The following is a 13,774-nucleotide window of genomic DNA, read 5'->3' as shown; positions in this document are numbered from 1 at the left end:
TGGGGGTGGTGTTTCTAGCTGCCTCCTGTTAAAACTTGGCTTTACACACACACAGTATATTACTCAATACATTCACCGTACATTGAATGGACCCATTTATATATACAGTAAAAGGTAATACAATGCAAACTCAAACTATAACTAAAGAACGGCTATAGTTTCCCTAAAAGAGTGTATTTGTACCTCTACAATCAGCAAGTTGATTAAACCCAAAGATATTGGGAGGATCCAAGTAGAATCTGGAACTGTGAGATCTGGAAACCAGAGTGCTCCTCCTTCCTGTAGTTGCTTGTGAAGCATCATCCCTGAAAACAGACAGCAAACATCTGTTTGATACAGTGTGAGTGTTACAATATTGGAACAAAAACAAGAGAAAGTCAAGAAAAAGGGGCATCCTCTAAGAGATCCCTGCTGAAAACATCTTAACAACAGATTAACCTCTGCCAGCAAACTTTGAGTAAGCTCCTGGAAGAGCCCACGTAGAGAACAGGCTTACAGTGAATCTGTGCTTTTCACATGGAGGCAGAAAGTAGCATAAAGAATCACATGCTCCCCCATACCACCGTACAGAGTCATTCCCTTGGCTCTGAGCAAGTGTAAGGCAAGTGTAAGCAATGGAAGGACATGCAGTCAGGTGAACCTAATGTTTTGACCTGCATGGGAAAACAAAGGTTTACTTTGACCCCTTTGCGTCCACTGACATACATAGTACGTCATTGGCAGCATGGCCCTGTAAACAGAAAGCCAACAGGACTCTGTTTACCTGTGTAAAGCCAGCTGCCGGATTTACAATAGAAGAGATTCTGGCAGCTCAGCTGCCGCCAGATTGCTTCTATGGGCCGGCAAACTGCCCGCCCCACCGCCGTGTTTCCCTGCGGCCCCGGGACTGGCATGTCAGGTGCTGGCGGGAAGCTGGGGAGGAGAACGGCGCACTTCCGTTCACCGATCTCCATCCCCGCTCTATGGGACTGGGAGGGACACGGATTGCATCACTTCTCCTGAAGACGAGCAATAATCTATTGAAGCGCAATCTGCACTTCAATTGCTTATTTAACCCCTTAAGCACCAAGGCCTTTTTTTGCTTACGTGTTATAATCCACATTTTCGGGCTGAAAATTACTTAAAACCCCCAAACATTATATATTTTCTGAAAGCCAAGACCCTGTTAGAATAAAATGGTGGCAGTTGCAAATTTTTATGTTGCACGACATTGACGTAACTTTTTATCAAACCCAAAAATTTTGTGGAAAAAATGTAGTGGCCCGAAACACAATGTAAAACCGTTTAATAAAAGATGAGGTTACAACGAGTAAATAGATACCCAACATGCCCAGGTTAAAAATTGCATGCGTCGGTGAAACTGACAAAATTTAGTACCCCAAAAAGTCAATAGACGACAATTTAAAAGCCCCTGCAGGTTGTCCGCTTAGAGATGCATGTAAATATTGTCCCTAGAATTATTGCTCTCACTCTGGCGTGCGCGGCGATACCAAACATGTGTAGTGCGATTGTCGTTTTCGTACGTAGGCGCACCCGTGTGTTAAATTAAAGGCTCAAAAAAAAAATTTACATTTAACATTGACGTAAGTGCATTTTTACAAAAATTTTGGCTTTGATAAAAAGTTGCGCAAATATTCTGCAATATGAAAATTTGCAACGGGTACCATTTTATTCTACAGGGTCTTGGCTTTCAGAAAATATATAATGTTTTGGGCGTTTTAAGTAATTTTCAGGCCTAAAATGTGGATTATATCATGTGTGCAAAAAAAAAAAAAACACAAAAAAAGGCCTTGGCAGCAAAAGGGTCCATAAAAGGAGAACTATGAGGTGAGTGAAAAATCACTCATCCTCATAGTTAGAGCCGGTGTGACAATGAAACTGTCACACGTCGGCTCAATAGATCAGGAAGTGAGCAAACACATACCGTCGCTCGCTCACTTCTCAATCATCTCCCTGCAGAGAGCAGTGACCGTCAGTCACCGATTCCCGCAGGGATTACCCCCTCCCAGCTCAGATCCTGCAGCGCTGACACTAGAACGGACGGGGGAGGGGGGGCGGTACAGCTGCCTCTGCCTCTAGATAGGCAGAGCCCGCAGTCATTCACGCAGCTGGGTGGATCTCGACAGCATGGTCGGGATCCGTCCCGGCTGCAGTGGTCTCGAGCTGTAGCTCGCGATATACTGAGCTTTGGGTCACGGGAGGAGGTTAGTATATGTCCTCCCGTGACCCTTAAGAGAACTATGGGGGAAAACACTGACCCCATTGTGACGATAATGGGGGTCTGAGTCTAAATATTTTAAAAAATAGAATTTGTTTGTTTCCCCCGTCAGAGCAAATGCAGGCGTTCAATTAGTCATTTGTCAGGCCTTCCGCATTCCGCAGAACAGAGATCTGGTTGGTGGCTGTGATCTTTTATTGCCCCAGCCCTAGTGAAAGTCCGAAATCTCTCGAAGCCTTATATGGCTGTCCCTAATTAAAGGCATGGCACCAGGCACTCATTTGTCACCAGTGGACATGTTATATGAACAAGCAGGTCTCGGGAGGGGTGGTGACCCCGCATTCACACGAAAGTCATAAAGCCTGAGTTTGAAAATCAAGCTATATTTCATAATTTGGAATTGGGTGGGGATAGTGAATAATAAAAGGTTCATCCTCCGCCTGCTTTCCCTCCCCAGCCCTGCCCTAGGGGCCGGCTCCGGGACAACCTCCAAAAAGGGGCTTATAAAATATTTTGTCAATGCGACTAGAGTGGCTCTTGGTTTTTTAAAAACCAAGGAACTAGAAGACTTAACATCGCAGAAGAGTTCCCCTTTAATCTTTATCTGCTGGAAGCCTGCTTGAAGATGAGCCATGCAGACTTCCCTTTGCTTATTGAACTCTGTCAGAACTCCTAATTCCAGGACTGTGGAGTATTCTCCTTTTATTCACTTTTATTTTGCTGTTAGATATATATATATATTATTTTTTTTTGTCTCTTTTTATTCAATCTTTTTCTGTATATTTTCTGCACCGTTTCTTTTATTAAAGGACGATCTTAAAAATCGTTAAGCTTATCTCTACGCTCTAAATTTGAACTTAAAGCATCCTTGCCTCTGTGAAGAGCGCTACTGTATAGGGACTCCTGTCATATTCCTGTCTGGGAGGACAGCGGTATCACAGGCATTGTTTAAGTGTTTAAATTGTCGCAGCATTTGCTGTGCACGGTTTGTGTTCCGAAAAACACATGGTGGCAGTGAACGTTTGTGGGTAAAGGGTTAACTGCGAAATTAACCAACCCTGGTGATGATCGCTCTCAGTCTGCTGGCCTGAGATAGTGTCCTGCGAGCTGGGAAATCTCTGCGCAGGGTGAGGCTGAGAGTCTTATTGCCACGTCCTTGTGATGCTCACGCCCGGTTTAGACTTGTGTATAGTCACGTGGGATTGACGTACAGCGGGTTTGGGCCGGGCGTACGTCACACCCAGTTATCTTTTAAGGGGTTAAAGGAAGCCTGTCAAGAGAAGGATGGATGCTGCCCCTGCTGACCTTCTTGGCTTCCCGATTGGCTAGAAAGCCGGCTACAAAAGTGCCCATCCTTTACAACCCATTTGTATCTGGCATTACCTATCTTAGCTTGTCTTTCTCATCCCAGATGTATTAAGAATACAATCTGTTCCTCCAAGTAGTTCAACATATGTGTGATTTCCAGTTTATTCCTACATTTACCATTCACCATTTCCAAAGACAAACTTGTATTAGTAAAGCCATGTTAAAATGTTCACGTATAGCTTTCCCTTGACCAACCAGTGACCAACCAGTGACACGGCCCTACTAAAAAAAACTTACTGATGTGAAATTCAAGGTTAATTATCAATTTGATAAACTAAAAGGAACTTTGTTAAAGACAAGACTATGTAACTTTGCTTTACGGTTATACAGTGACTCTTTTTTTCGCTTTCTCTTGTATGTCTCCATTAAACCTAAAAAAAATAATCATATGAACATTGCAAAAAAACTAATAAATATGTTACAATTACCTGTGGTGGATCCACTCGTGCAAAAGCTGAAATTCCTCAGAGCTACAGACACAAATATCCACATGGGGATTTGGATCCACATAATCAGGCTGGCTTTAAAGGGATGACAGTTATCCCGAACATATAGATCAGTTACTATTCTTTTCATGTTTTTGCGAAAATGAAATCTGTTCAAAAGGAAAGGAAAATATACATTGATTAGGTACCTATACATTGATTAGGTACCTGCAAAAGGTCTGCAGAAGATAGACATCTTGCAGAGAATTTGTCCAGGGGCTACATACCAGTGTTAGAAGCCTCCAAATATTGAGGGCATCTCTAATTACCAGGCCACAGACTAGTACATGGGCTGTCTCATTTACAACTGAACTAACTTAAAAAGGTATGCATGGTTATTTGAGGATTGTTATTGGCAAGATTGGAATGTCTATGCCTAGACCTCAAAAAGACTGAGCATAGGAGAAAACGTTTAGCAGTCAGGTTGGAGTCTTCATATGACAGTTTGTACCTACCCTGATATAAGAGAGGGGACAGCTGTGTTTTTTGTGCAGATGGATTAGTGACCCAAAAGTGGGTCGTGACCCTGTGTTCAGTGGGTTGCTGCATGCCTTCCACTTTTCTAGTTGAGAGACTTCTCAGCCTTCACCTAGTGCAGCACTGTCAGTTCTTGCACCAAGCAGCCATTCACATGCTGCTCGGTGCCGAGTATCCGCTTGAGGTGGGGCGGGTTGGAGCTATGGCCACGAGGGAGCTTGCTCCATGCATGCATTGCTTACAGCTTCCTTGCATGTCTTGTAGGGGTGCCTGGATGGGAGTGACATCACATTCTGGCTCCCGACATCTCTACAGGGTGTGCAAGGGATTTGTACAGGCAATGTACATATGGATGGAGCTCCGTCACAGCACAGCAGCTCACACTGGACCCCAGACTGAGTATCCACTCCAGTTCTCGTAAGGTAGGGAGACTGGGTGGATCTTTAAAAAAAAAAATTACATTTTTTGGCAGTGTGTATGTGTGTGTGAGATTGTGTCTGTCAGTGTTTTTGAGGGCCCGTTCACACTAGTACAGTGCATTAAATCGAATGGTCCTGTGCGATTAACTCTGTACCATGCAATCGCACCTACTGCGCGTTCTGGTGTGGGAGGTGTGTTGCCATTTATTTAAATGACACCACAAACCACAACTGCCCGCAGAGGAACGTGCGGTACCGCAATGCTGGAACATTTCTGTGTGATTTTAGTCTCAACTTAATGACCAAGGACAAATGTGGGTCCTGAGGTTACAGAAGTTGAGAAGCACTGGATTAGGATATTAAGTAGTCAAGAGATAGAAAGATCATTTGGCACGGGTATCATCTGCAAATAATTGATGGCCTTTGCTGTCTACGGCAATAGTAACATCTGTTTACTACAAATAAAATACGTTTTTACCAAGAAATAAATAATTGGAGATGGGCTAGGAATACCTAACTAATGCAAGAGAACAAACCTCAGCACTAATCTTTTAATCCACTTTTTGAGTCATCAACTTGCTATTATAAGTATCAGCAGGTATCAATCCATGGCAGGTAGCCACTGGTAATTTGCCCTTCTTCACCGTATCACTGTAGGCATTTAGAAAATATTATGTTGGAAATACAACTTTTACCCAAGGGACCTCTGGTGGGGTGCTAGAGCAGTATGGTCTAACTTTCATTTATTCTCTCCAATCGCTGCTTAGCATTCTGGGGTTTGAGACTCTTGCTGTGCTAGAAGACATGCCACCAAGTCAGCTGGCTCATAGGGGTCAGGTAATTACTGGGCATCAGCCTGCCAGTCTCCTCAGTGGGCACTACAGCTGTAACCATTTAAAGCTCAAGCTAGCTCTGCCTCACCCTCTCTGGCTCTGCAGTGCTGCCAAAAAGGTTCAAGGCACTAGACACAACTGCTTTCAGTTAAGACATACAGTACATATCAAGCAAGAGAGAAAAGTAAGATCAATGTTATCTGTTCACAAAGCCTTATTGATGACAATATTGCTATGGAATAAATAGTTGACACCACTTTTTCCCCTTACATATGTTATATCATTTTTTGCTTTCATTTGTGGAAAGACAATCATTGCCGACCTCTTTTTGAAGATGCTAGTTGTCCGATTGCCAAGCTGGGTTACTTTTGTTATTTTACTCATTCATAACAGTTAAGAATGTTTGCATTATAAGAAACCTGTCGAGAGTAATGCTTGAATTCCCTCTAACAAGGACTCTCTATTATGGATGAGCAACATCACAATGTGACTAAGAACATGCTAAAACCAATGGATGTTGTTAGAACAATTCTCACTTCAGAACCAGCCACAGATAATCAGTGTTTGCATAAGAAATGAACGATATTGTAATATAGAGGACTAGGACAGTAAAAGACAATAGTAATTAAAGTGTATCGAAACACAAAAAAGATAGACAGCTTAGAGAGGTGGTGACGGCATTAGCTTTTCTGTTTTCCAGCTCTTTTTTCTATATTTGACCTGGTGATCTTGCAAAGAACACACTTGCTGTACTTGGATGACAACATTCACTTACTATACTAAATCTTTGAAAAAGTGTTGTCACCTTCGAACAGAAAGTGTGTTAGGGCTACAGAATACCCCCCTCCCCTGTCCTTACCTCGATAACATGGTGGTATTCCATAGTCCACAGAGAAGTTGGAACAAGGCCATCTGATATGTCAGCAGAGAGCTAGTTATCAGCTCACAAGATTTCTAACCAAATTAGCAGGGGGTTTTTTCTTCTAGTTATCAAACAGATATGAAATAAAACCCTTTTAATTGTATATTTAAGAGACCTTAAAGTGGCACTAAACTCAGTAGTTAAATCTTGAAAATGCATTCAAGAACCCTAACTATTAACAAAAATCTTATTTGTGTATCACTCAGCTGTAGATCCTCAAATCATCTCTGAATTGGTGCTGACACTGTCCTTCCTTCTGGTGGGTGGCTACTTTTGTTCCCCATGGTTCCTGTGTCTGTTGTAAAGTAGCCACCGTTCCAAGCTCACTCCTGTGATGGACTACAATCTCAGTACAAATTAGTAAACTAAATGTGAGATTGTAGTCCATCACAGGAGTGAGCTTGGAGCAGCGATTACTTAACACACACAGGGAGCATGGGGACTAAAAGTGGCCACTCTCCAGAAGGAAGGACAGTGTCAGCACCAATTCAGAGATGAGAGATTTATCTCACGAGGTAAGTGGCACTTTAAGGGAGCAAATAGATGTTCATTGTTGGGGTTTATATACACTTTAAGGTAATGTCCCCAGCATCTAATCAGATTCCAACTCTCATTTGTAAACTAGCACTAGAAAATGTGACATGATAGCTTATAGTCTACATGCCTGTTTGGGTTTGTGAAGCAGTTTTGAAGCATCTGAATGTTAAATTGGATTGAACAGAGCAGTGTTCGCCTACTGCTGGTTTTGCCCTGCATTGCACCTATAAGCATGCTTATGTAGCTTCTTTCACAAGCTGATGTTGTACGCAACCCTATGAGTAGCAATGGGCACCACTTTCATATTTCCCCTCCTTTACTGTTATAGTTTAGCCACAAGTACTTTTAAACTTACTTGGAATCTTTTTCACTCCATCCTTGCTGTTTTCCATAGACAGATACCTCATAATGAAGCTGTTTTGCTAAACTTGCAATCTCTGACTGCAAATTTTCCACCTAGCTGAAGAAAGACATATATTACAACGAATCAAAACATAAGAGTTTGCTTAGCATTAGATACTGTGGAACACTGCTTCATATGCAAATACTATCAAGAGTACATGAACACAAGAACCATGACAAGACAGAAAGTAACAGGGGCTTGTTTATAAAGGCTGGGCAAACCCAGCCCCATTTGCCTGCCTGCACTTTATATATCCTGGCAGCCAATGTTACAGAAAACATAAATAAAAGTACCATGTGCACCCACCATATGCCACCTACCACCAAAGACACAAAGAACTTTTCAGTCCAAGCCGACAGTACGTAGAATAGGTAGGTTTGCTTCATCACCAACAACTCGCTCCCTCCTTTGTACCGTTATCCTTCCCTCAACCCCCCTCACTTTTTTTTTTTACACCATCCCCTCCACTCTTTTAGTCTCTACCTCGTCTTACCTTACACTCTTTTTTTCTTGATTTCTTCTTTTTCTTGAATCATTCTTTCAACACACAACATCAGGAGATCCCCATTACCTCTTCCCATACACATATAGCATGTTACTTACATGGCAAAGCCATTTATCAAAAACTCTATACATATCTTTGACCAATACGAGTTTGTCGTAGTTCAGGGTGACTGCGCTCAAAACACGTTTTAACCTCTCCCGTGTGAAACTGCAGAACACAGGAGACTAGTGTAACAGCAGTGTGAATGTCCATAGAAAGTCTTTGGGGTATTCGGTTCAGTCATAAATGTGTCTGGGTGCATCCACCTCAAAATATGCTTCATAAAGCAGGAAAGTGCTTCATAAAACAGGAGACTGTTACTATGGTGAATCATGGTTGAATGTACCCCTTATTTAAAAGAAGAAGAAAACACAAAATGTAAATATGTTGGTAATACAACAGCATATACCGATTGCATTACTAACTGTAATTTGTCTTTTGAGCTGTAGATGGTGCTGTAGTGCAATGTTAGTTTATATGTTCATGCTTATCTATGATACATAGGAAGTTTTTCTCTCTCTCCGTTTTCTTTACAATGCTGTATTCTGATGTAATGTTCTTCTAAGCAAGTAAAACTTAATTCAGTATTCCTCAAGATCTCAGTGCTTCATCTAAACACATAACCAACAAAAATGATTGCTGGTAAAATTATACTGTCCAAGAAAGGTGCCCTTGCAAGACTTTGAATACTCACCTCTCGTGCTGCAGATAAACTACTGTCTGACACCCTGCAGAATCCGGCACTTGTAGGAGTGTCAATTAGCTGGCCCCTGCTGTGCGCTGTGGTTGATTCACTCACTTTTACATCATTCGAAGACACAGTTCTGACATAAGGGCTGTCAGATTGACCGACTGAACACATAGGAGCTTTGAAAACACGCAGAAGTGTTGGATTCTAGAGGAGCTTTAGCTGGCGGATTCTTTTCTACTACTACAAGATCATTGGTATGGGCAGCAGGAGAGGCATACATTTCATGTTTTCTTTGCATGGAAGCTTTATTTTAGGGACAGAGATGCTTTAACAGGGTTATAGTGATACTGATAAAATCTCTGTTTCAGATTGTAACCCTCTTGTCTTGTATTGTAACTGTATTGCATCCCTTTAATTTGTAAAGCGTTAAACTGTTGGAGCTATTTAAATTCTGTATAATAATAATTTTAAAGCCTTAAAGCAGGCATATGCAGCTGATGTATATGAACACAGAAACTTATTTTTGTTAGCTTTCCTCTTCACATATACATTATCACTGCACTTCCACATTACCACAATAAATCACTTACAAAAGGTGAAAATAGGCTTTACATGTCTATTTTGGTTTAACATGTACAGAGAGTTAAAACAAATCCCTTGAAATACTGTTTTATAGGCTAAAGAAATTCTGCAGTCAAGTGATTAAAAACAACTCAGTCAGGAAACTTGCAGTAATCCACAGACTAAATTAGAAAATGTAATGCAAGAAAAAAATAATGTAGGTTTCATCTTTTTCTTAATAGACTATATAGTATAGTAATTGGTTACCGAGAGTTACTACACTTTGCACTTTACTTTAAAACAGCCTGAAGTTCACAGCTCTGTAATAGATTGGATGTTTACACTATAAACTATCATGTCATCCAAAGTTAAATTGGCAGAACCTAATCTGACCCTTTCTTTGTCCATACAGGGCAAAGTAAAATGTTCATTAGATGCCCAGATCACGATTAGCAGCGTCAGTTAACTAGACAATGACTCTATGACTTATCTTTCAGTTTGACATCGGACCTGAGAACTAGGAACACACACAGTTGCTCCTTCTTAGTTCTCTGGTGCAAAGTTAATAAAATGGTCTCTTGGCAAAGGACATTTTTATGTGGATTTTTATGTCATTGTGATCATGAAGGCGTTAATCTCCCTTCCTTTTGGTCCTCCAGGAGGGGGTTTTTTTCTGGTCCTAATGGCTTAGAAACCCATCACAGCAGCTAGGAGAGAGGAAAATGTGCTTCTGGGGAAGGTGGGGAGGTTGCAGTTTACTGGGTTTTTTACCCCCTCTCTCTTACAGCACAAATAGAAGCTCTCTCTATCTCTACTTCTCATTGTAATATACATTATACTTGAGGCAGATGCTACCCAATACATTATTTTTTTTAATTGAATTCGGAGTCCTGTGTAATCCCCAACAGAATAAGCACATAGTGCTCCACAAAGGCCGCTAGGAATGCACTGCTTTAAAGCTTATTTTCTGGAACTTCCTCTCTGTTTCCTGCATCACCAATCACATTCCAAGGCAGATCTGAATCTGATTGGTGGAGGGTTGGACTGTTACGCTACAACAATGTCTGGAGGAATGATTAAAATACGCTCTAGATTTATAGTTCAACTCCAGGCAAACTTCTAAACACACAGATGAATTACATATACAGTAGGTGTTTTACCTGCCAAAGATTTGTATTCCTGTCCATCCAAACATGATTTACACAGCTCTGCTACACGGCACAGCCCTCTCTGACATTGTAGAAGACGTGATTTTTTTTCTGCTGCAATTAACACTTACAGTACTCCTTCTACCCCAACCTGTGACTGGACATTGAAGGAGTTCAGCAGACAGATGAGCTCATCTCTCTGTCACTCTGCTTCTCCTACCAGCATGCTCCTCCTTAGCACATGAATTGTTTGGCTGCATGTGCTGCCTCCTTCTTCCCCTAGTCTATGGTCTGCTGTACAGGGATTGTAACAGGCTGATATCAAATCACTTGCACTGCTTGCATTTAAAAAGTACATTTGACTGATGTATTAATGGATACAGAGCTGCATTCATTTGTGTCTTTATAACTGCCTCGTTTTCAGCTTTATTTACAAATACAGAAACTGAACCAAAAGTCCAACTTTAAAAAAAAGGTAAATCAAGCAAGAAGAATACGCACCTTGGCTAAAATGTTCATCTGATATATGGACAGAGGGAGGGTTACCGCTGTCCTGAGCACAACAGTTGTACATAAAATGCTGGCCCACCATGGTAATCCTGTAACTTCTTGCAGTGATATAAGCGCACTTTCAGCCAAATGTACAGGAGCAGAGTCTGCCATTTTGGCATAGACTCCATGGTCACCAGTCACCTGTCCAGTTGAAGCTGCAGAGATAAAGTTCCTGTTAAGGGGAAGCAAGGGCAGATGTGATGCCAGAAGAAGACTTTTACCATAGCCCTCAGGAGATCTATGGAGGTTGGGAGAAATTGGAGCACATCCTACTAGTCCTTTTTTACGACTTTTGTAATCAGCTGTCCCAACTGGCCTTGCATACAGACATCTTCTAGGCAGCAGTGGTAGAATGCAGGAATTGAATTGGCTGCTTCTGGTCCAGAGAGACAAATTCTTCAATGAATGACAAAACATTGTCACCAATCTGAACAAGAAAACATGAATTAAAATAGGGCACCCAAAACACAAAGACTCCACAGGTCATGAGATATTGAATTTACATCTTTATTACTAAACTAGTAAATGTGTGTCCATTCTAGAACAGGCAAGCATAGGGATGGTGGTGAGAGAAGGTGGATTGAGGTGGTGACAAGTTGTGTTCTCCTTTAAAGAACAACTCCAGGAATTTTTTAATTAACCCTGGCTGTGGGCCTATGCCCTCAATGCAAGGGTTAAATGCTTGTTTGTGTCTAGGTGCTAAAATAACAAAATTATACTCACCCTAAGCTCCAAGTTAAAAAAACAAGCACTGCGGTGTGTTCTAAAGTATCGCAGTGCATGTGCATAATGTACACCACAATATGGTGTGTGTGTGTGTACTTACTGTCAGTACTCAGTACAGAGGCTTCCTGTTCATTCACAAACTGTGGAGATGATGAATATTTACCATCTCCACCGTTATGAATGGACAGGAAGCCTCTGTACTGAGCTGCTTCCTCTTCATTCACAAACTGTGGAGATGATGAATATTTACCATCTCCACCGTTATGAATGGACAGGAAGCCTCTGTACTGAGCTGCTTCCTCTTCATTCACAAACTGTGGAGATGATGAATATTTACCATCTCCACCGTTATGAATGGACAGGAAGCCTCTGTACTGAGCTGCTTCCTCTTCATTCACAAACTGTGGAGATGGTAAATATTTACCATCTCCCCAGTTATGGACAGGAAGCCTCTGTTATGAGCCACTTCCTGTTCATTAATAAACAGAGCACATAGTAAATATTTACTATATCCTCAGTAATTTGAAAGGGAAAAGGTTACTGTTGAATCTCTATGCACAAATTCCATGCACAATTTCATCTAAATATAATCCTCAGTAGCCACACAGGATATCAATCCACTTTGTGTGCACTAAATGCCTTTGCAAACCCAGTTATTACCTTGTAAAAGTATCAGTGGCATCCTAACTGTGCCGTACATAGCCTGTGCAGAGCTGTGGGAGGGACCCAGCAAGCCCCCCCCCCTACAGAAAACTACAGGAGGGGGCGGAGACAAGACCACTTACCTTGCACAAGGAATGAGAGCAGCAGTGACTGATCTTTATTACAGAAAGCTCCCTGGATTGGATTACTGCACAGATCTAGCTGTAATACACAAAGCTCACCAAGATTCAAGTATGAATACATATACCTCTTGTATTTAGACAATATTGCTTATCCTGGAGTTCAGCTTTAATGAACAGCTGCATTTGGTGGGGACTACGTTTTTGTAAATGTGTCCCGTCTTCCCTGGCTTTGTTTTCTTCATTGCTCTTTCCTGCTTCTATGGCAGTGGTTAAAATGTGGACCAGAAGCTCAGAGCACACATATTGCATTCCAAAGGGCTTGAACCCCTGCCGCTGTAGCTTGTTAGCACACTTTTTATACACAGCCCCATGTGTGTGTGTTAAATAAAACCAGATCCTCACCCAGATGTCACAAGTTATATAGAACATATCAGGTTCAGGCTGTGTATGGCCACCATGTGATTCCCAGCCAGTCATCACTGTATCTCTGCATCTCACTATAAAGCCTGCACCTCCTTGTATGTGCCCACCATGCCGTATTTTATATTTTCTGCTATGAATATTAATTTATAAAAGGGCAAGTTACTCAAGTTTACAGAAAACTATTTGTGTGCAAAGCACTCACTTGCTTCTCTCTTGCCCATTCGAATTGGCTGTGCATCTGCACTTCCACACATCCACCACCAGATGGCGCACTTGATATATTGCCTTCCTAAGTTCACCATGCAGACAGACTTACCATTACAAATCGCCTGCAGTCAAAGCATATGATTGTTCAAAAAATAAAAAGAGTACATCTATGGAAAATGTAGAACGCATCCCCCCATGCTTTGTCTTTTTAAAAGTAGAGAAAAAAAATACCTGTTGCCAGAAACCCAAAGAGCCCTTTCTGTAATGAGCTGACAACTCTGCTTATGTTGCACTAAAACCACAGCAGCGTGGTCAGCTCTCCCCTCCTGGACTGCAGAACCCCTCCATGTTATAGAGATGAGAAGAGGGGAAGATGTTCTGCAGTACAGCAGGGAATTTTTCCCAGGCATACACTTTAATCCTCACTGACAGTTTCATGGTGACAGAAGGCTCCCAGAAGCACATGGATGCATTT

The 13,774-nt window shown here is 41.7% G+C and overlaps 1 protein-coding gene across 1 annotated transcript in view; it reads right to left on the bottom strand.

Moving 5' to 3' along the window:
- The window catches only part of LOC108798629 (mitochondrial inner membrane protein COX18), a 13,327-nt gene extending 1,945 nt beyond the window's left edge, over nucleotides 1-11,382 (bottom strand). The window contains exons 1-5 of the mRNA XM_018570394.1: nucleotides 11,363-11,382; nucleotides 11,108-11,330; nucleotides 7,615-7,715; nucleotides 4,015-4,181; nucleotides 184-305 (exon numbers count right to left, since the gene is read on the bottom strand). Of these exons, the coding sequence (XP_018425896.1) occupies nucleotides 184-305; nucleotides 4,015-4,181; nucleotides 7,615-7,715; nucleotides 11,108-11,330; nucleotides 11,363-11,382 (633 nt within the window). The remainder of the gene's footprint in view (nucleotides 1-183; nucleotides 306-4,014; nucleotides 4,182-7,614; nucleotides 7,716-11,107; nucleotides 11,331-11,362) is intronic.
- Between the last annotated feature and the right edge of the window lie 2,392 nt (nucleotides 11,383-13,774).

Source organism: Nanorana parkeri, unplaced genomic scaffold (genome assembly GCF_000935625.1).
Source record: "Nanorana parkeri isolate BGI_ZX_2015 unplaced genomic scaffold, ASM93562v1 scaffold1528, whole genome shotgun sequence".
NCBI classification, from domain to species: Eukaryota; Metazoa; Chordata; class Amphibia; order Anura; family Dicroglossidae; genus Nanorana; species Nanorana parkeri.
Note: the sequence above shows the minus strand (reverse complement) of the source record. Positions and strands in the feature narration are given on the sequence as shown.